The 22,838-nt window shown below is 38.6% G+C and overlaps 1 protein-coding gene across 3 annotated transcripts; it reads right to left on the bottom strand.

Moving 5' to 3' along the window:
• Positions 1-781: 781 nt before the first annotated feature.
• Positions 782-17,590, bottom strand: LOC111322872 (schlafen family member 8). Of its 3 annotated transcripts, none has more exons than XM_022926089.2 (9): positions 17,455-17,590; positions 16,997-17,104; positions 8,569-8,594; positions 7,752-7,811; positions 6,918-7,022; positions 5,257-6,284; positions 4,392-4,496; positions 2,892-3,612; positions 782-1,964 (listed from the first exon to the last, which is right to left on the bottom strand). In XM_022926089.2, exons 2-9 carry the CDS (start codon positions 17,081-17,083, stop codon positions 1,196-1,198), a joined length of 2,901 nt encoding a protein of 966 aa, XP_022781824.2. In that variant the 5' UTR covers positions 17,084-17,104; positions 17,455-17,590; the 3' UTR covers positions 782-1,195. The 3 variants fall into 3 exon arrangements, with proteins under 3 accessions (XP_022781824.2, XP_022781825.2, XP_088614767.1); XM_022926090.2 differs by having other exon boundaries at positions 782-1,961; XM_088758641.1 differs by lacking the exon at positions 7,752-7,811.
• Between the last annotated feature and the right edge of the window lie 5,248 nt (positions 17,591-22,838).

Here is a 22,838-nt window from a genome sequence, read left to right as displayed (position 1 = left end):
TGTTATTCGCTGCGGTGGCCAATTTACAATTTCAGCTTAGTTGATATAACCAAATCACCTTTAAAGGAAGCCTCTCCCTTGTTAAGCACACCTTCAAAGAATGGTTCAGGGAACCTAAAACAATGAACATATCGTTGCTCTCAATAAATTGGGTGTTGGACTACGTGATCAGTAAATTTCTTATTGGTGGTACTCATTGGAAACCTTTCAGTGAAGGATGGCATTGTAATTATGGCAAGGAACCCACCCAACAAGAAACACTGCGATATCCCAGGATTACGCGAGCTGAAACGCATATCTAGTCTTCCAAACAAACAGCACATACAACAACAAACATATGAAACATATGTAAGAACTGCGGTTATGAAACGTATATGTGCACGATCCTTCGCAGTAAAGCACTATTTGAGCAATAGTGAAAATCAGACCTGAAAAAAAATTATTAAAGCACTATTGCTCAAATTAGTAAAGCACTATTGCTCAAATAGTGCTTTACTGCGAAGGATCGTGCACATATACGTTTCATAACCGCAGTTCATACATACGTTTCATGTTTGTTGTTGTTTGATTTATCATCTACGGGTTTATGTCGAATTAATTTGATGGCCTCCTCCCAGTTGACTTGTTAGCTCAATTGGTAGAGCGCTGCACTAGTATCGCAGAGGTCAGTGGTTCGAATCCCGTACAGGCCTGAAATTTTTTTCAGGTCTGATTTTCACTATTGCTCAAATAGTGCTTTACTGCGAAGGATCGTGCACATATATATAAACAGCACATGGTTCGTTCGAAAATCTGTCTCTTCTTTACTCATTTCTATTTACATGTAATTTTAATGGAAAGCCTACCTCTACATTTGAAAAAATCCCATGCAATGCATTAATTTTCATTTTACATTTTTAAAGCTATCGTACATGAAATGTAAGAAATAAATTAAAAAATGCACAAAATGTAATCCCTAGAGGGACATTAACTTAGCCTCTACATTATCAAATAGACTAGATTAATGTTTCACCACCGAAACGGCTACAAATTATAAACTTTAGCCACAAAAGGTTCCTCCATAATTACAAATCTCTTTAATACGCGCGGGCAAAGTAGTAATTCACGCTAGTCTCCGATCATCCCAAAACTAATTCAAAAAAATTATATCTACCGACATACAGTCTCTGCTGTTTGACCTTGTTTCTGCAATGAACTAATGAGCCCTTCCATAGCAACCTTGCTTTTTTTCGTAAATCATGATTAGTTTAACCATGGCGCGTGTCACTGCGCTGAAAAGGAAGGGACGGAGCTGGCGTCTGTACAAAGTTTTTTTCACATCCACAAGAACTAAAACGGGTCGATCGAGACCACTGTACTTCAGGACGGTGCTTACAACTATTGCGTCCGAATCATTTCCCTCTGCTGACATCCAAGGTGAACCATTCAGGGCAACAGAGAGTTCTTCATCAAATGGTATTCGCTCCTTCTTTAAGAACAGTACAGCGATATCGCCGTGGTTGTAACCTTTATCCAAAAGCTCCTGCAATACTTTTTTCAGAACTTCTATTTGGGATGTTTCTTTAGCTATGTATGGTATTTCCTCTACTTCTTCTCCTTCGAAGTCGTGCCCAATGTCGAATTCAACCTTCGAAACATCCCCGAGAACTTTTTTTGCACGACGAAATATCTTGTTTGAGTTCCGAATGATCTTGGTTAACCGAAATTGAGGCTGTTGCTGGTCTTCGTTTGGAATACCTGATGGGAACTCGTGACTCTTTTGGAAGAGATCAATGAAAAACCAGAGGTATCCTGGTCTGTCGGGATCATGCTGTCGAACAATACGCTTTGCCTTCTCATACCACGATTCAATACCGGAAGGTTGCTCGTAGTTATGTACTTCATCCATAATCACATGTCTGGCTTGTCGAAACACGCTGTCCAAGAAGGTTTTTCGACAAACTACAGTACACGAACGACTTCTTCTAACGAATAAAACAAAATAATAACGCATTACCTTCTGAACTGAAATATGACTTTAATGAAACTACTTTGCTGGGTCCCGAAAGTACCATTTCTATTCCAAGAAAAAAAGAGTTAACCTACTCTCATTGGAAAGGAAATAGCAAACTGGTCTTTGAAAATAACTTAATACACCTACAACACCCGTACAAAGGCAAATGGAGTACCCACTTCCAGCGGAATTGGTCTCAAATGCATAGCTAAACTACACATGGTTTCTATCGTAAGACTTCGCGAGAAATGATCGAGAAATGGCCAAGAGTTTTCTTCCCGTGAAATACTTCGCAATAGTAACTGGCCCGAATAAATGGTTATCAACGAAAGCGGCGGAAATTTTATTTACAATACGATCATATTAAACAATTCGTCAGTTAAGTACTGGAGGATCGGTTCCGTGAGGGTGGCGAGAGAGAAAGGAAGCAATCTCAGCCCACCTCCAATTAACAAAAATACACCAGCAAACTTATGTGCAGGATAAAAACTTATGCTTTAGTGGGAGGGGGGGGGAGGGGGGGACAGTGAGGTGCTGAAAAGGAAGAAAACACAGCTGGCAAAAGAAAAAAGAAAGGGGGTGGAGGAAAGGACGAAAACACGGCTGGCAAAGCCCGGAACAAAGTGAACGGACCAAAAGCACATGCCACCCTTCCAAACCTTTCTTGGGGCCCCAAAATTGACTCGGTTTTTAATTTCGTCTAAATTACATTTAGCCTCATACAACAACCCGGTTTTACTCACACGGTCATGAAAAGGCAGGTGAAGTCTCTGTAGAGACTTTACCTGCAAAAAGAAGAAAATTAACAGAGGAGAGAAGCAAACGGATACAGGGTTGAAGTGTTTCCAGCAAACAAGCTCGTCCTGAAGTGTAATCGTATTTCATAAGCGATTCTTACCGCACGTGGTTGGCTATTCCCTCATTTTCACAGACATATAGTATTTCATCCACTCCCAAATTTTCACGCTGCCTGATTTTCTTAATAATCTCTACTGCTACAAGGGTCTTTCCTGTTCCAGCCACGCCCTTCACCCATAACTCCCTTGTTTTGTCAATCATGTAATGGACCAAGCAGAACTGCTCCTCAGTCAGGAGGTTCAGAATGGTTTCGCCCACTTTACTAGACAGAGTCGAGGGCACCGCTGTAAGACCTATGACCATGGCTTTCAGTATTTCATTTAACTTCTCTCGCGGGGACTCCAGGTCATATGACTTCGGGAAACGGCCGTCAAGTAACGGTGATTCGACTTTTACGCGTCCGCAACAGGATACTACATGGAATGACACGTAAAACTTCTGGCCTCTGGCGCCATTATCTTGAAGACTTCTCTTAATTGCCTGGGCAGCTTCCTTGCTGTAATTCTGAGAGGTCTCATCGACTGTATTACAGAGGGTATAAAGATGAAGGCCACCCATGTTTCTGCTGACAACAAGAACGTCGCAGATGAGCCCATCGATTGCTTTACCTCCGGTATCGCGGAGCCAAGAACGTGACACAACCAGTAGTCCACGGTTCCAGTCCTTACGACAAGCCCTTTGGATCTCGTGAATCACTTCTTGAGCTTCTTTTGAAAGGTTGTCCGCTGCACCTTTCGGTAAAATGGAGAACTCTTCATCAACTGCAATTACAAAAAAATAAAAAGCGACAAGTCTAGTAAGATACCGTATAGAATTTTTAAGCAAACTCCTTGTGTAGGTATATTAATGAAACATGATTTAGCTGTCTGAAAACAGTTTGCTTAGCCATGGATATCGTCTGCGGGACGTTTACCTCAGTTCGGCGCTTTGTGTTGCACAGTGATATAATGAAAACAAATTTCAAAACGTCTTATCAAAATGATGTTTATCCAGCAAGACCAGGGTAGGAATGGGCAGCAAAAAGTAACAAACAAACAACATTACCACGGCAAATAACATGACCACGGCAAAGATGATATAATCAGAATGCAGAATAAATACTTTACATCAACACAATTCAGGCGCATAACTATTAAATAAATATAATTCATATTCAAAATTGATCATAGTTAAAATCATCACGCCTTCATCTGTTTTACGAGGTGGTCAGGCATCACCCCTGTCTGCAAGCTGTCGAGAAAATGCCTCTACCTTCCAAATACAGTAACATGCAAACGACGCATATCGCGTTCATAAAGTTGACTATTACTCAGCACAACATAATTCATTGTTTTTAGTAAGTACACGTTTGCACTTGTTTTTCTAAACAAATAAAAAGAAAACCAGCAGAACGGAGTGATTTGGAATTGAACAAGGGAAATCTGGATAGATTAATTAAGCAGAGGCTTCTGTTGTTTACTTATATTTGCGAACCAGGAACAAGTCGGTAGAAGAATATTCTAGAGCTCCCATTCGTCAAGATTCGGTTTATACAGCTTACCCTTGAAAAAAGAATCTCTTATCCTCTGGACACCACCTTTTATCGTAAATAGAGCTCCTTTGGAGATTTGCATCTTTTCGAACTTCGAGAGTAATTCGTTCATTCCTGAAAATACCAAGGGTGACAACGAAATTTAAAATTCAATTAACTCATAGACAGCGATTAATCACTAGGACTTGTTAAACATCGAAATAGCAAAATTTACGGCGCTTTCAAAGAAATTCAGGGAAGCTCAGTGAAACCGAATTTGCAACAGCATATTGCCAATCTACAAAATCGGGCAGTCATTTACAATTTCGAAGCGTTTTTTACCCGTAGGGTTCCGTATACTACTGATCCAGAAATGAAAAACAGCAGTTATTAAAAAAAGCCTTAACACAAAAAAATTGAAGATTTATTCTCTAGGACCCTCTGGGCCATGCCGAAAAAAAATTGAAATAGATTTAGGTTCGAAAGGGGTGATGGGACTTAAAGTACTTATCAGTTATTGGACTGACATGGACCTGGATAATTTGTCCGTGCGACTTGTTCCACGAATTCAAACCAGTTTGAATACGTGGGCAAGTTGCAGGGACCAAATTTTGGTTAAACGGTTGCACAAAACATAGAAGCTAAAGATGTATATTGTCCGGATTTAAACATATGATTAAAATTACAGGTAAATAATCAATTTCAGTACATCACATCTCACAAAAATTGCCACTTATAATAGTGTTTACGCACGATGCATGCAGTGGCAAATTACGGGCTCTTATATATGACTGACAAAATTGTTGAGTTAATGATCCAAAATACATCATTTGTACGAGTTGAGAACATTTTCGACTAGAGTATGAATTACCCTAAAATTGGTAAAGGCACACACCTTTGCTGTTCTCTGGCAATCTCGCACCATCCACTCTCTTTTTCCACTCATGAAATTCAAGAAGGCGAGGGACCTGCTTCCCAGCTTCATCACGTCGTAACTCGTAGCTTTCAGGAGATTTTGCAAACACTCCCCCAGAATACTGAATTCCTGCCATAGTTATCACTACGACACAATGGGATTCATATTCCATGACAGGGTGGAAAGCCACATCCCAATGGATACCTCTTTCTGGCTCAAAGTTTGGGCAAACTTTGTTGACCAGGGAACGTATCTCATTCACGACATAGTCCTTACTGTTTTTAGTCAAGTCCACTCCCTGAACTCGTCGGTCATCTGTTACTCCCAGCAGAGCGACTCCACCGTCACAGTTACCAAACGCTGACAATTGTTTACAGATCTTTTCCCTCTGACTATGATTTGCAAACAAATCATTACCTGACGTGTAGTTTTTATATTGAAGTTGTTTCGACTCTGTCAAGCCAAATTCCTCATTGCAAGAAAACTCCTCCGGAACCTTTAGAAGTTCTTTCAGCGCTACTCGCACATTTGAATTTGCTTCTCTCCTGGAACCTTGCGGTTTCTGCATCAGAATTTCGGCAACTTTATCGCGAGAAGCCGGAAGCACGGATCCATCACTTGGAACATACAAATTGTAATTCTTGGTACAGAACTGTTTTGGAGCATTTACAAAGAGTTGAATTTTATTGGAAAGTACACAACGATCAAAGACATCGTCGTAACTCGATGGCTTTATCATTTCACGTAAAGAAGGCTCGATTTTTCTCCAATAACTATCCACGGAATCTTTCTCACTAGTGCCGTCGTCCTGGAGCTCGGTTAATTCCATTTCCAGCAATCCCCCACCAGAGTTTAAGAGTGCATTGCACATTTTGAGAATATCTGCATTAGTGCTGCATCCTTCAGCACCTGCGTCTTCTTTCTTTGTTTTCTTTTTCTTTTTTTTGTTTGTGTCCACAGAAACAGCAAGTGTTATTTTGCAAAAGAGATGATGTTCACAAAACTCCCTGAGTACAAAGAAGAAGAGAATGTTTCAGTTAGAGAACTGTCACACCTTCAGCGACAGTTCTCGGCATTTTTTTTTTTAACATCACTCCTGAGCCAAACAGGACCAAACAATGAATGCTTTTGTTAGGCTGAGTTTTGCACATTTCATTTTCGAAACCATTCTCGAAATTTCTAAAATCTTGATTTTAGCAAGGACAAGTCTGTGGAACTCTCAAAATAAAGTGTGTGTGTGTGTTTGTGTGAGATAAATCTGCAACTCTTGCTTGAAAGGTCGGGGAAAGTGCTCACACCAAAATGTAGACTACGTGCAGTCCCTCCTTTTCTGCGAAGTCCGTTGCGCGAGTCCAAAAAGAAAAAAATCTGTGAAAAAAAATTACTGCTGGGGTACCATGGTGAACTCTTGAATTGGTGCCTATAGACCGCAGGAGCTTCATGGGTGAGACGCCTTACTCACGGAGCTTCTGTGGCGCATCGGCATCACTTCAAGCGCTTCCCGTGGCGCGCCAACATCAACTTTCTTTCACGATTTTTTTTATTCGCGCAATAGACTTCGCCAAAAATGGAGGGACTGCTCGTAGTCTAATCAAAATGAGCCAATTTTAGCATAACATTGGCAGTATTGTCGTCAGTACCTGTGACTTCTAGTTTCTCCTGTGCACATGGGGGATGTGGACTGTTTTTCATCACTTTCATATACAACTTCCATAGTTTCCTCTTCTTGAGAAGTAGAACACCCCCTGTAATGAAGATACTGTTAACAATTTGTCAGGTACTGTAAAGTTCCACGTTAAATTAGTTATGTTCAAGCAGAATTTTGATATTTTGACAGTTTTTTGATATCACAACTTCTTTCAGTGGTCATGGTATGCATTTGTACACCTAAAAATTATTTTTTGTTACTTTTAAATTCCATTACATGTTGTGTATTGAGGAAAAGGGTTAGATTATAAAATCCTCCACATATTCCTGTTCTTTCCAAGAATTTTAATCGAAGGTGGTTTGTATGACTAAGGCATAAATCTGGTAAACACACTGGCAAAATACGACTCAAGATGCAGCTCAAGCAATTTAAAATAATTGGACATGTGGTGTGCTGCATCCAGGGAATTTAAGTCGAGATACAGTGCAAAGCCCCATTTCAATAGTCATGGGTTATGATGGTTGATGAAAGTTTCACCTATCCTTGAGTTTGAATACAAACTATCTTGCACTCTCATAAACGATCACCTGATTTGGACATGCTCAAAAAACTCATAAGGCTTTTATTTAGCAAGACACTGTTCAGATAGCAATCCACAGGTTATTAGCAAACATTGGTAATACTTCATGAAAACAAGGGGTGCAAAAACCAAATAAGTCAAAAGCAATGTTTCCCTGATTTAAAGGTGTAAAATGATCCCCAAAACCCTGTTTAGCCATTTGTGTCTCTGATACGTCAGGTAAAAAAAAGGAGCAGTATTAATAACCTGCTAATTCTGGTCGCTTCAGTGAGACTAGGGTCATTATCTTGAGATCCTGCAAAACCACTAAAAAGTAAACAGAACAGAGTAAACTATTGTAGGTCTGAAAATTAAACTGTTTTTTCATATGGAACCAACGAATCAGGATAACAAAATTGGCACTTGGAGCACTCATTTTAAATTTAGGACAAGATGTGGGGTGCTCCTTTAGTTTCTTCCAAGATGTGGAGAGTTATTAAAGTTGATCTAGCATATGTGCATAGAAAACAAGATGAACTACAATGCACATACAAAGGTGTTCATTGCATTCCAATAGCAGCACTAGACAAGTAACCACTTTCATAAAACTCAACATGTTCATGCACAAACTCAAATAATGCTGGGTGGACTTTGAAGCTATAATTTGATCAATAATTACAAGGTCTTTCATGGACCACATTTTTAAAAAAATAGAGAAAACGGTCTTCAAAAAATCACATATCTTTTGTAAACCACAATGAAAAAGTTTACTCTAAGCTGAGTTATATGCCTTTTTCTCTGCTTTCAAAAATGCTCAAACTGTCAAACCGTCCAACTGTTTTTTCTTCTAGAGTTTGAGTACGTTTTGGCCTGAAACAACAAACTTTAAAGAGTTGCCATGACCATGATTGAGTAGTAAACACTCGAAATACGCAAGAGGAAAAAAAAAGTTGAACCACTAACCGACCAAAATGTATAACAGAGAATTTCAAGGACTTTTAAACCATTAAATTCTGGCATTTCCAAGGGTTTTTAAGACATATAAGCTTCAAATAATACTTCAGGTAAATAATGCATAACAAACCTGTCAGCAAATAATGCTTCATAATCCTGTTGACACAACAAAAAGAACATAGAGCATCATAGGCAATTGCAGAGAAGGAGACTAAAATAATTTAGGCTTTGATGGGATCTAACCCACCCCTCCCAGATACTAATTGGGTGCTACTAACAACTGAACTACACATGTTGGGAGAGAGGAAAATTTTAAAAGAAAATTTCCCTACCCTTCACTAAAGTGAAGAACTATGTTAGCCGAGTAGAAGAATTTACTGAACAGACAGAAGCTGTTTCAAGAGAGACAGATGCAGGGCTCAAAAAAAACCCCATTCGGTCGTCCGGAACAAGTAGATTTTCCCTTCGGGCAAGTAACTTTCTCTCCCCAGTGGGCAAGCTGCTCGCCGACTAAATTTTTGATAACGATTTGGAGAAGAAAAGGTAAGCTTTAGGCCCAAGGGTAATCAAGTGTTTAGATGAAGCTTGACGAAAATTACAATTTATAGCCTTGTTTCGTTGATTGCGTGACGCGCGCTCACGGTTCAGAAGTGGTTGCCTAGCACGTGATCAAAATTCTCCCCAATCAAATTTCTTTCCAGGATAAAAATAGCCGCGTTGGAAACGAAAACGCTGTGTTTATTTCTTAATTGTAGCAATTTCCCGCGAGAATGTTTCAGTTCTCTGTACAAAACTTAACTCAACAGCGATATACTAATTTAAACTGTAGAAATTGTACGTGAAAACTGAGAAGTCGCATATTTCTACCATGAAAATGAAGCTAGCTAGCCCTTTGATGCTAAAATCCAGGTAAATCTCTGTTTCCGGCGAAACATGCAAGTTGGGCGCCTCCACGCTAAATAAAAAGTGTTATATATATTATTACATTAAAATCCACTCTTGGGTTCATGAATTATTAATTAGTTTGAAAACTTGGGCAAGCAGGGAAGTGCTTCGGGCAATCAAAACTTAAAGGATCCCTTCCAACCACAATACATTGCGCGCGCGATATGTGAAATCCGCCATTTTCTCTGCCTTCCGGTATTGGACAAGTCGTGAAGTGGAAAGAAATCCTCGTTCATCCGAGTACATTTGCCTCACTGAGGTCTTGAATTTCCTCAATCGCGTTCCAAATTTATTGTTCTTTCTATTTGACTAGGCATCAAAACAATAATAGAGGCGCGCAGGGTATTGTGGTTGGAAGGGATCCTTTAAGGGTTACTTGCCCAACGGGCAAGGTGTAATTCAAATATTTTTCGAGCCTTGCAGATGATCAGTCATCCAATCTGGGAAAAGAAGTTTTGGTGAACAACTCACCCAGCCAGATTTGACAAGCCCCACACCAGTAAAATGATATCTGACCAGGGCATGGAAGCCCTAAGGCTTAGATGGACCTTTGAACAACTAGTTGACATTGAACTAAAAATTGCTTGGAGTTAAGATTTTGCCATACTCCTGGATGAAACTTTTTTGTTGTTGTGATGTTCAGAAACATTTCAGGGAGACTGGCTGAGGGGGAGGGAGCGTAGCATATTTGGTCAGCAGCTGACATTTGTGAGTATAAGACACATTTAAATGTGTTTCTGTTACCATGTGCTTCAATTCAAAGAAACTGAAGAGATGACACATGATTATATAGTAATTATACTGCAGAAAACCAACTGATTAAAGGGAAGTTACCATAACCAAAGATAAAGGGGGTAAGTTTCTAAAGAAACTGTGGTGCTGCATTGGTGGGGGTAACAAGGTAATTGGTTTATATCAACTTAAGTTGAACTTCTAAATTGGCCTCTGTTAAGAGTTAAAAAGCTGACGTTCTGACCATTAGCCCTTCATCAGAGCAAATGGAGGAATTGTGGGTTGCATGCAGGTTTACATGCTGAAAGTGGAGCTAGACTATTGGTGGGAACATGTTGACAAGAAAAACACGAATAAATTAGTAAAATAAAAAGCGTTTGTTGATACCTTTGGGGTTAAGGGTGCTGATTTGAAAGAAAACCTTTTGTTCGAGAGTTTTGCACCTTTCCAAGCTACCCAATTGTAAGGAAAGACCGCAGATTGCCATATGCTGTTTAGAATAATTAGGTAGATTAAAGTGTCTAGCGACTGGCTTTGATGCATCCTTGTCATTCCTTGCTATGTCATGAAGGTATTCTTGGAATTGGTCACCTTATTGTCTTCCTGTTTCACCGATGTATACCTTTTCGCAGTAAGTGCAAGTTATGCAATAGATGATGTTGGCGGAGGTGCAAGTGAAATGATCAGTGATCTTAATGGATTGTTTGGGTCCCAATATTTTCTCAGCATTGTGAATGAAAGGACAAGTTTTGCATCGCGCACAAGCACATTTAAAAGTGTCAGGTTGGTCATTAGGAATGAACTTCTGACCAAAAAATTGCTTAATATGTTTTTGTAGCTTTTGAATGAAATGAGTGGAGGTTGCAAAACGATAGTACCAATCTATGGATTGTTTTGAAGTAATTGTTGTAATGAGTAGTTGTACTCGTCTTGGGCGTCATTTGTATTCTAAGAAGCAAAGTTGGATAATAATATAGTTTATTATATGGCTTAGGCCTGTTGCCCATATAACACATGCTCTGTTTGGCTAAGAGCAAGACCAGAGCAGAGCATCGTACAGTGGTAATGCCTACCAGCCTATTAAGGATTCTGCACATTAGAAAGTTCAAAGAGCACAAAGAAATGTCAGACAAGCACCAAAGCAGTTCTTTTCTCCTTTTTGAAAATTAAGGGTATGAAATCAATGAAGGCTGATCAACAGCCAGGCAGAGTGGACTAAATTTCACACAAACAGCTAAAGTTTTAGAAGAACAACTAAGGTACAGTTTTAAATTACCCATAAGATTGTGCTGGAAGGGATTCATGAGGTAAACAAACAAGAAAACATTCAAGCCAACATTCAAAATAAGAACCTAAAAAAAACTTTGCATCAGAAAAATGTCATTGACATGATAACATTTCAAGAAATTTATCAGAAATAAATTTTGTAAAGAGGCCATTATTATCTTACCAGCTGGTAACCTGAGCGGGCAGAACTGAGGAACAACTCAAAGTTTGCCCTGCTGTGTGTAAAGCTTAAATTGCCAAGTTAAAAAAAAAAAAAAAAAAAAAACATCCATAGATCTATCATGCATCCTTAACAGAATATCAAACAAAAATCTAGTAGTCTCAACAATTACCAAAAGGTTAAATTTTGTCACAGTTAGCCTAGTAGTTCTCATCAACAGGTTCATTAGATAACCAAGTTTAAATCAGTTACTAGGAACATCAGATGTACACAAGCGAGTGGTTTCTATTGTCAACATTATTTCTGATTATTTCATGTAGTTAAATTTAGATGTTCAAAAGGCTTGTAAAGTTCAGTTCATCCATAATTCTTCCAGAAGGCAAAGATATGTTGTCATAAGTGAAGGAGAAGAATGATATATTCTGAACAGTGCATTCTGAAGCATTTGCATATTCTTTCACCAAGGGCACAACATCTTTGAACTATTTTGAAGCATTTTTCAGCTCTTTTCTCTCATAAATCATGACACCACTGTACTGGAATACTTTTTTTAGAGAATCCCTACGAGTATCACTTATGAGAATCACTTTTTGCAAAAATTAAATGTGTTTCTTGATGCAGGGTTCTCAGTAGAAGCCGGCAACCAGCGAATTCCGCTGCCTATCAAGACAAAAGTAGCCGCCTGTGCTGACAATGAAATTTGCCTTTGTGTGCCAAATTTCTTCAATAAAGTATAAACAGGTATTCAAGAAGTATTCTTGAATTTTCTGCTTAGGAACCCACTAACGTGCTTTCATTCTTGAGTAACCGGAGTGCCACTGTTGTGAATTGTTCTACGGTTGTTACGGTTGACCTTTGTGACCTTTATCAATCGCATCAATCACAAAATGCCCATGTTTAAATGAACCACAGCGAATTTGTGCACGCCGACATGCTATATTTTTCATTGCAAACGGAAGTCCTTGGCCCTTTGTGGTTTCAAATATGTCCAAACGAGACCAATCGCTCTTCAGTTATTTTACACCAACGGCAAAAAAGAAGAAGAAGAACGAAGAAAACAATAGCGGTAAGTTTTACTTTACAATAAGTCGATTAGAGGCTGTAAGATCAATGACACGTGTAATAGCTCTTGAATCAAATATTTCATCTTTCTGGACTCTATCTCATTTTGATAGAATCATATTTGATAAAACTATAAATGAGATGTTTAGTAGAATAAATAATTCAGCTTTATTGCAACAGCCTTTGGATCGTAACATATCTGTGCAGCTGTTTTTGAAATTTAGTCACGGTTTAATAACTGGTACTAAATGTGAATGAAACATCATTCCCCTTGAAATCAATATATTAATAGCATAAAAATAATTCAAGATAAGTTTCTAGAAAGCAATTTCACCAAGTCAAAATAAAGAATCGGTAACCTGTTTATTTTATAGCCGTGAATGAAAACATTGTGAAATAATTTAATCAACATAATTTGACTAATGTACCCGAGCGAGTTTTTGTGTACATGGTTCTACTGTGAATTATTACAAGAACAATATAACTAATTTCACAGGTTACATACATTTCTTGTCAATGTAAATCAATATTTACAAAGTACAACTAGTAAAGTTCGTTTTATGCACATGTTTGAGGCTTTTTTGCTAAGTTAATCCAATTTCTTAAATACAAAAGTCGGTGCCCCAAAATGCAGGAAACTGTATCTCTGGAAACATAGAATTTCAAAATTTTCCGGAGGGCATACCCCCGGACCCCCTAGTAGCTTGGCCCCCTGGGCCTCGCCTCAGCCCTTTGGGCTGAAGTTGAGCCACCTGTAATTACTTCTTGGCCATCTGACTAAAAAACTACTGAGAACCCTGTTGATGGAATATATGACTAAGTGCAGTAGTTCACAGATTGCACAAGTTTACCATACACATCATCAAATGTAAATTGACAACTTCCACTTGAATAACTTTTCTGTTTCGACACTTTGTAAGTCATATGATAAACAACAAAATAACCGCAACCATTTGGTTGTTACTAGAAAATCTCAAACCTCTACCTATCAGTATTGCAAGATTGCAAGGCCTCAGTCTGAGCTCACTCTCAGTCATTAAGAGCGAATGTTACCAATGGTCAAACATTTTGTGGCAGCAGCTAAAAATTCAATTTCGCCCATATTTCAAAGTGAAGTAGGTCTCAATGGTAAAAAAACCACTGCATACTTCGTTTGGCTAAATATCGATTTATTTTCAAGAAAATCGATAACAACTGAATTCCATCAAAAACTGGCTTTTGAGGCTCAAAATTTCAGATGCATCTCGGAGCATCACGTCGCAAAATGAAAAAACCTGGATTGATGAAAAGTACCAAATCTTGAAAAACAACATCAAAACATCTGGATTGCAATTTGAGCAATTCTTAACCATTTATTTACACAATCTAATTGAATTTGTCCAACCTACTTTCAACTAGATTAAAACTAGGTCAAAAGTAGCCCGTGATTTAACTATGTGCTATACAAAATAATTAACCAAAAATCTGGGTTTCGGAAGGCGGAAGGTAGTTCTTCTGGATCTCTAAAAGATTTTTTGGGGAGATGATTCTGGACAATTTAATCAAATTTTAAAGTTGGATAAAATGCACCGATTCGACAGTGTCATCAATTAGTCAAAAATGCACACATACTCATGCAAACTCAATTTTTTTGCATTTTGCGTCCAATGTACTGCTTATTTAACATAATATGCTCTTACCTTCCATGTTTCTGAGGATTGCAGTCCTGAAATTGTTGCATCTCCCTCACAATAGCGATAGTACTTAGAAGGATAGTCAACACCTCCTAATAATGATTCTTCACAAAGCATGTCTCAGGGTTTTTGATTTGAGGTTTCTCTATTCCCATTTCGTTGAAAAAGAGGCAGTAATTACTTCACGTAAGAGATCTTTGCTTAAATTTTAGTCTTTAACCGAACCACGAACCAAATGTAAGCGCAATTTTGCTGGTTTAGAAACGTGTTTCTCATGGGGGAAACAACGCTAATTAAATCAAAACGAGATTTGCTGAAATCGACAACTTCGCAAAAACAGAACATTGTACTGTGAAACACGTGGCTTCAGGAACTTAGGTCTTGTTTTAAATATACAAAACATTTTGTGATAAAATGTATCATAATTAAATGTATCATGGTATTTTATCATGGTCATTTATCATGGTATGACAAATACAACATTTGTGAAATTGCATGCCAGTCCAAGTTGTCAAAGTTTTCTGTTGGGATCTTACGGGAGATCTGCAACGCGCTTGAACTAGACGTTTCTTCAATAACCAGCAAGCGGAAGTAGCCCAATATAGATATTTTGCAAGAATTGGTTGAAAATTGTTGTTATTAAAGTATGAACTCCCTGCCTGTCAAAAGACCCACACCCCATTGGCGTATCTAATGGATTACTAACATACCTTGCCGATCCGCTAAACAGGGAAGTGTTTTTTAGGCTGTCTATAAGAAGAAGTCATTTACTTCTTAAATTTAATTAACTCAGAAGGACAGATTAAGCACGACATGGGTTTGTTTACTCTTTTCTGCTTAGGACAAAACCTAAGTTCCTGAAGCCACGTGTTTCACAGAACAATGTTCTGTTTTTGTGAAGTTGTCAATTTCAGTGGATCTCATTTGAATTAATTACCATTGTTCCCCCAACAAGAAACACATTTCTGAACCAGCAAAATTGCGCTTACATTTGGTTCATATGGTTTAGTTAAAGACTAAACTTTAAAGTGCACCTATACCCAAAAATTTTTTTTCGCTTAACGAAATAAGCTTATTTTTTGGAGTATTTCTCTGCAAAAATTTCTTAATTTGCTCAAATCTTTAATTTTCTGTGCCCAGTCAAAATACGGAAAATCGGCCGCCATCTTGCCCCACGACCGAGTTTAAAGAGGAATGGCTCTAGCGGGTAGTGTGACGTCAAATCGAGAACACGAAAGTCTGCATTTCACACATTTTCACTTGTTTGGGAAGGTTGTCGTCGATATTGTCCGAAATATGCCGACTAGGTGTGTTGTATGAGGAATGTACGAAGCGCGATACCCTCTTGCAAATTTCGCGCGTTGCTACATCCTACAACACACTTAGTCGACATATTTTCGGACAACATCGACTACAACCTTCCCAAACATGTGAAAATGTGTGAAATGCAGACTTTCGTGTTCTCGATTTGACGTCACATTACCCGCTAGAGCCATTCCTCTTTAAACTCGGTCGTGGGGCAAGATGGCGGCCGATTTTCCGTATTTTGACTGGGCACAGAAAATTAAAGATTTGAGCAAATTAAGAAATTTTTGCAGAGAAATACTCCAAAAAATAAGCTTATTTCGTTAAGCGAAAAAAAATTTTTGGGTATAGGTGCACTTTAAGCAAAGATCTCTTACGTGAAGTAATTACAGCCTCTTTTTCAACCAAATGGGAATAGATAAACCTCAAATCAAAAACCCCAAGATATGCTGTGTGAACAATCATTATTAGAAGGCGTTGACTATCCTTCTAAGTACTATCGCTATTGTGAGGGAGATGCAACAATTTCAGGACTGCAATCCTAGAAACATGGAAGGTAAGAGCATATAATGTTAAAGAAGCAGTAGATGGGACGTAAAATGCGAAAAAATTGAGTTCGCGTGAGTATGTGTGCATTTTCGACTAATTGACAACACTGTCGAATCGGCGCATTTTATCCAACTTTAAAACTTGATTAAATTGTCCAGAATCATTTCCTGAAAAAATCCTCTAAAGATCCAAAAGAACTACCTTCCGCCTTCCGAAACCCAGATTTTCGGTTAATTATTTTGTATAGCACATACTTAATTCACGGGCTACTTTTGACCTATTTTTAATCTAGTTGAAAGTAGATCGGACAAATTAGATTGTGTACATAAATGTTCAAGAATTGCTCAAATTGCAATCAATAGATGTTTTGATGTTGTTTTTCAAGATTTGGTACTTTTTATCAATCCAGGTTTTTTCATTTTGTGACGCGACTCTCCGAGATGGGTCTGAAATTTTGAGCCTCAAAAGCCACATTTTGGCGGAATTCAGTTGTTATCGATTTTCTCGAAATAAATCGATATTCAGCCAAACGAAGTATGCAGTGGTTTGTTTCACTCTTGGGCCAACCTAGCTTAAGAATATGAGTCGAATCGATTTCTTGGCTGCTGCCACCATATTTTGAAAATGTTCGATTTTTGGGCACAGCACAAGCTCGGAGAATATTTGTCCACTAAAAAACCAAGTTAATCGTTGGAATCTCTCGACATTTCTAAAGAAAAATCTGATATTCTTAAGAAGTTTGGAAGAATCTTTCAACGGAACTAGCAAAACTACGTTTCAAGAAGAATTGAAGTGGCTGACAGGGTAGCAATTTTTTTGAACATCTCAAAAGAAGATTTACTTACCGTTGCGTGTTCCAGCTGTTCTTGTGAACATGTAGGTTTGGAGAGTTTAGCCTTTTGGGGGCTGTCTTGAGCTTTCCTTTTCGACATTTCCCAGTCAGATTTCGGCAACTAGGGTTTAAAGGAACAGGAAGCTAATCGAATACATTCCAACTTCGACCATCTTATCTAGCCGAATCCCGGCGCTAAGTTCGATCGCCCCAATGTTATTGTGAGGGTTCCTTGCGTTCAATTGCCGAATTCAACCGAACCAATCGTTCAGTAAGTTCTATTGATCGAACGACTGATTAGTTTTTGTTTTTCAAATAATATCGTTTATGAAATCATCGAATCTTGTGCTAAATATATATACTGTGAACATGCAGGTAGTTGCATATAAGCGTACAAAACCTCCCTTGCTGCAAAGCTTTTATCTTACATCTCTGACTTTGACGGAATTTTAGCGGCTAAGATGGTTTTACCTTTCGTAAATCGATAGCAGCACTGCATATTACAAATAACAATCAGAATGGCTCGCTCCTACAGCCCCAACACATTTCGACGCATTTTGTTGCAATCCCCAATGAATGAATCTCTTTTTCAGCTTCCCGCGATTTTTAGCACGCATGTCATGACGAAAAGATGATGTAATACTTTTGAACGAGGCTAATAACTCACTACCAGTCTTTTGCGATGAATTTGGTGAACCTCGGTTGAACCCAAAGTAAATGAGTGGACCTGTGAGTGGTGAAAACAAGACATGTGCCAAAACCTGTCATGAGTAAAAGATCAAGTTTGAAATCCTCGGTATTGTATTCCATACAAATGAATAAAGGCTGATAGTTTCGAAAGAAACTGTTTGGGGCTGCGTCGGTGGGAGTAACGAAATAATTTGGATATATCAACAAAGTTGAAATGGTAAATTGGCCACCGTAATGATTACAAAAGCTGACGTTTCGAGCGTTAGCCCTTCGTCGGAGCGAATAGAGGAATTGTGGGTTGTGTGTGCTTTTAAAGGCAGAAAATGGAGTTACGTTATTGGTGGGATAATTTTTCAGCTTTTTCAATTGGTGTTGATCTCGTCACAATCACTACTAAGAGGCCCCCATCGCCAAGGCCGCCCCGCACTATGCTGATGCTTTTGGGAAAGGGAAGAAGAGGTGGCACAAAAATGAAAAGGGATTTCAGGTCATGTTCTCTTGTAGAAAATCATGAGGTCGTGGAAGGTGGGGAAAAAGTGAGACAGATAGGAAGACTTGCGAAGGGCCGGAAAAAGTGGATGGTTCATGTCTTTGCCTTGTATTCGTCTTGGCGGGTATGAGTGACCGAGCGAGACGTTACACTCTCAACGATCAAGGCTCTGCCAAGAAAATGAGCTGATAATCTCTTATACCTAGAAGGAACAGTTGAGGCATAGGACGAGAAATCTCTATCCTCCTATTTTAAGCTTTCAGTAACAGCGGAATCTAATAGAGGTTGTTACTTCAGGTCATTAGATTGAAATTACTTTTGCCTGGACGTCTCGGAAAATAGACTCCCGTTCGGGAGACTTACTCCTAACTCGGGAGACTTACTTCTAATTAGTATAAAAAATCAGGTGAGAATAAACTTTAATTGGATGAAGTTGAGTACGATATGAGGAATTATCGATACCGAAGTCTGAGTTATCTGCTGAGGCTAAAAACTGAGGCAGATAACTCAGACACGAGGTTTGATAATTCATGATATCATGCGAAAACCGAATTCAATAATTTTTCTATTGTCCATTGTTTAAACAAAAAGAAGAAGAAAAGAAAAAGAGTTGTAGGCTTATGTTGAGACCACTCAATCATATATTTCGTTTTTTTGCGTTCACAAGCTATCGAACAATGTACACCGCCAAGTCCTTACCTAAAAAATAATACACCTATGAAATGCCTTGGATGACGTATTACAAATGGATGTCGTGTTATAAGATCTCATCAAGGCATTCGATAGAGTATTACATATGTTATACTTCTGCAGGAACTTTGTAATTTTGGCATCTTTTGTAGTTTGCGAAACTGGTGTAAGGAGTACCTGACAGAAAGAGACCAAAGGGTTGTTATGGTGGGTCAGAGTTCTGCCTGGTCCGTCAGTTCCATCTGAAGTACCCCAGGGTTCCTTATTAGGGCCATTAGTCTTTGTGATTTTCATCAGTGATTTACCTGATGTAGTCAAGTTATAAGCTTGGGAACTCAAAAGCATTATATGATGACGAGTGTAAAACATCTAGAGTGATTAACTCTCCTTCAGACCAGTGTGAGTTTTAGTCAGATCTAGATAATCAATATGCCTAGAGTTAGCATAACCTAATGAACTCTATGTTAAGAAGTGTAAATTGATGTGTATCACCGAGAAAAGAATGCCTCTTCTCTCTAACAACAAGCCTAAACACCAACATCTTAGAAGAAACTTCTAAATTCTGTGATCTCGGCCTGATCACTAATAACAAACTGTCATCAAAAAATCTACGGTAAAGCAAACAAGATTCATGCTCTTATTAAAAGGACTTGCAAAGGTCTGAATGATGTTGGCACCCTCAAGACGTACGCTGTATTGTGCCATGGTAAGAAGTGTACCATTATCTGGTCACCTGACACAAAGCAAGGAACGTTGACAATTTGGAAAGAATTCAGCCAAGAGCTACTAGGTTCATTTTAAAAACTGATGATGATTATGGCACTCGCATAGAAAAACTGACTTGTTATCTTTACAGGAAAGGCGTTTTTTGTTGGATGTTTCGTTTTTGGTGAATCGTTTAACGCCGCACGAAGTTAACATCTAGCTAAGAAATGTCCGAATGGGTATCCGGATTTCCGGATTTCTGTTAGGATTCAAGAATTTCTTCTGAGGGCCGTCTGTTTTCCTCTTGCTTTTGTTTCCTTTTGACAAAGTTTTACAATTGCTGTTGCTGGAATATATCACTAGAAGTAATCAGAAATTATTTGGGAGCGTTTGATACCTTAGATTACAGCTAGTTTCAAGTTCCTTCAATTTCCTCTGTTCTTCGTGACCGAAATGAAGAAATTTACCCCAAATAAAATGCAAGCTTGAGGCTCCTGTTATCGATGACTGCACCTTTACTGAGATATGAAGTCCACTGTGAAATATTTTCCTGCGGAATTTCCTTGTTTTATTGCTTGCAAATTGGGCTTACTGCACTTTGCGAAACGAAATGAAAATCTGCTACTAAATAGTAATCTGTTAATGAATTGCTAAGTAGAAATCTGTAATTTGCGAAATAGAAATCTGTTGATAATTCTTGAAATAAATAGAAATCTTTCATTTGTGAATCGGAAATCTGTCAATGATTTGTGAAACATAAATCTGGTATTTGCGAAATATAAACTGTTATTTCCGAAATGGCCACCTGTAATTTGCGAAACGAGAATCTCTGCGGAAAACTCCACAGACCGGAAGAATGAAGCGGTCAGCTCACTGCAAGTGTGGATTGTATACTCAACCTCCCAAATTATTAAACAGGAGTTGCATCATTAAGACATAAAGAGCAAATGTAATTTGAAATATTAGCTGACGCAGTAGCTGTACTTTGTGTAAGGTATAAGCAGAGTACGTTGTCGATGAATAATTCGAATGCGTGACAGGACACTTTCCTGACCGAAAATACACGAAGGAAATGTCGCAGCATGTTTCTAGATAAAACATGTTTCTACCACGTTTGCTGGTAAAATGGAACTGACCTCTTTGATTTTCTTGGGGTTCAGGCATGTTTACGATTTTGTTTTACAGATTTAAATTACCGTAAGCCTGCAAAATGAGCTTTACTTTATTATCTGTACTTGATTAGACTGCGGACTAAAGTATGTTGCGTGATAGCTTCAGATACATAAATTCATACAACTCCTAACAAACTTGTAACAACTCCATGTTAAACACTTTCGTTTTGACTGATAACAGCAACTGATAACATTAACAGTGCAACAAGAACTTTGTTTAAAAAGTTTATAATTTAGAACACCAGCACTCGTAAATCACTGGATGAACAGGTACGACAACATTGCCTTGAGAAAAGCATTAACCTCGCACTCACAACAACCATCAACATTAGTTGAATGTGCAGGGCCACAAGGGATGGAATGCAGGTGATGTCAGGGGTAGACCTGAGAGTTGAAGTCAGTAAAGGTACTTGGATGAAGGACTTATCTAGGTAACCTAGAAATACCAAAAGGTAAAAACAAGTAGGCGCAAGAATTTGACAGGTGTAGATACAATGCAACAAGCCACAAGTAAAAGTATTCATCCAGGAATGAGTCGTGTAATAAGTGCAAGAAAATTGGACACTTTAGCTTTGCCTAAGTTTATAAAAGTTGAAAGAGTATTGCTAGTTGAATGAAACTGATTATTCAGAAGAAGAATATCCCAGGATGAGGAAGGTCCTCACAGGGATTTACAACTACTACAGCAAGTCTAGAAATAACCTGGATCCACAACAACAAGAACAAGGATCAAAAGGATGAATGGTGTAATTCCTGGAAGTCGGCAATAGCACCGTTTTGTCAGCTCAAAACCGGTGCCTATGCAAATGTAATTAACACCTGTTCGACTCCGTAGGTGCTAACACTCCACCAAGCTAAGAATATTATCAAACAACTATCTGACTCCAAAGAAACGTCAAATAACTTTATCTCAACATCACGAAAAGCTTAATACAAATATTAATTGTTCATCTCTCCCTCGCACGTGTTTTTTCAATCCCAAGGACCTCTTTTTTCTCAGTCCTAGGCTATTACGTCACTTAGAAACTATTTGAACATGTTTGTACTGCTAATCAAAAACAACTGTCACAGAAGGGTCTGCAAATCTAAAACACTCTCAAAATTCTCTACTTTCGACAACACCACTCAGCTCAGACAAATAGCGCCGATTTCCCGATCAAGAAAACCCAAAAGACATTGGTTTTCTACAACCAACACCATGATCGAACCAAAAGATTACATCACCCTTCTAGAATGATTAAAAAACAAGGAGCTAAATGTAACCTTCTATGTTACAGATAGCAAGCAGAAACCAACACTGTTGGGCAAAGACTGTCAGGCCCTTGACTTGTTCCAGCAAGTGCAAATGCATAGATGTGAACCTTAACCCTTTCACTTACATGACTGATCAAGACAGAATTTGTTCTCACAGCACCATAATAAGCCGACATGTGACAAGAATGAAGAAAAATATCAATTAGGGGATTATTAGTTGATCCTGAACCAAATTCTCTGAGTTAACATCATAAGAATTGTATGACCTTATTACAATTTAATGGCAATGATGACAAACACATAGATCTAAATGTACAAACAAACAAAGCCATAAGGATAATCTGTAAAGAGTGGAACACCCCATGCAAGACAGATAAGGAGACAGTAAGGCCGAATTACGAATGAGATTTCCGGAGTGAAAGGGTTCAGGAGCTTTTGGATCAACACCTTGATCTGCATTTGGAGCCATGCCAGGAACCCTCTCAATCACAATTGACCCATAGCAACACCTGTAGTACATGGTCCTTGCAGACAACCCGCTGCACTCCCTTCCCAAGGTTGTGTCCAAGCTCTAAGTAAAAGGAGAAGAAAAGGCATCCAGCCAAAGTCATACAGCCCACTGATTGGGTCAATTCAATGGTAGTTTAAATTCAAGGTCACAAGATCAAGATCTCTTTAGACCCAGGAGACCTGAAAAATGCTGTTAAGGCGGTACCAGGGGCTGATTTGGTGAATTTTCGCCAATTTTGAGAATGACCATGACCGTTACCGTGGTGCAAGATCAGTTACGCATGCCATAAGCTCGGGTTCATTTCCCGTCCAAACCAAAGACTTGAATTCAAGTGTTCCATTTA

Source organism: Stylophora pistillata, chromosome 4 (assembly GCF_964205215.1).
Source record: "Stylophora pistillata chromosome 4, jaStyPist1.2, whole genome shotgun sequence".
In the NCBI taxonomy this organism is placed as follows: Eukaryota; Metazoa; Cnidaria; class Anthozoa; order Scleractinia; family Pocilloporidae; genus Stylophora; species Stylophora pistillata.
Note: the sequence above shows the minus strand (reverse complement) of the source record. Positions and strands in the feature narration are given on the sequence as shown.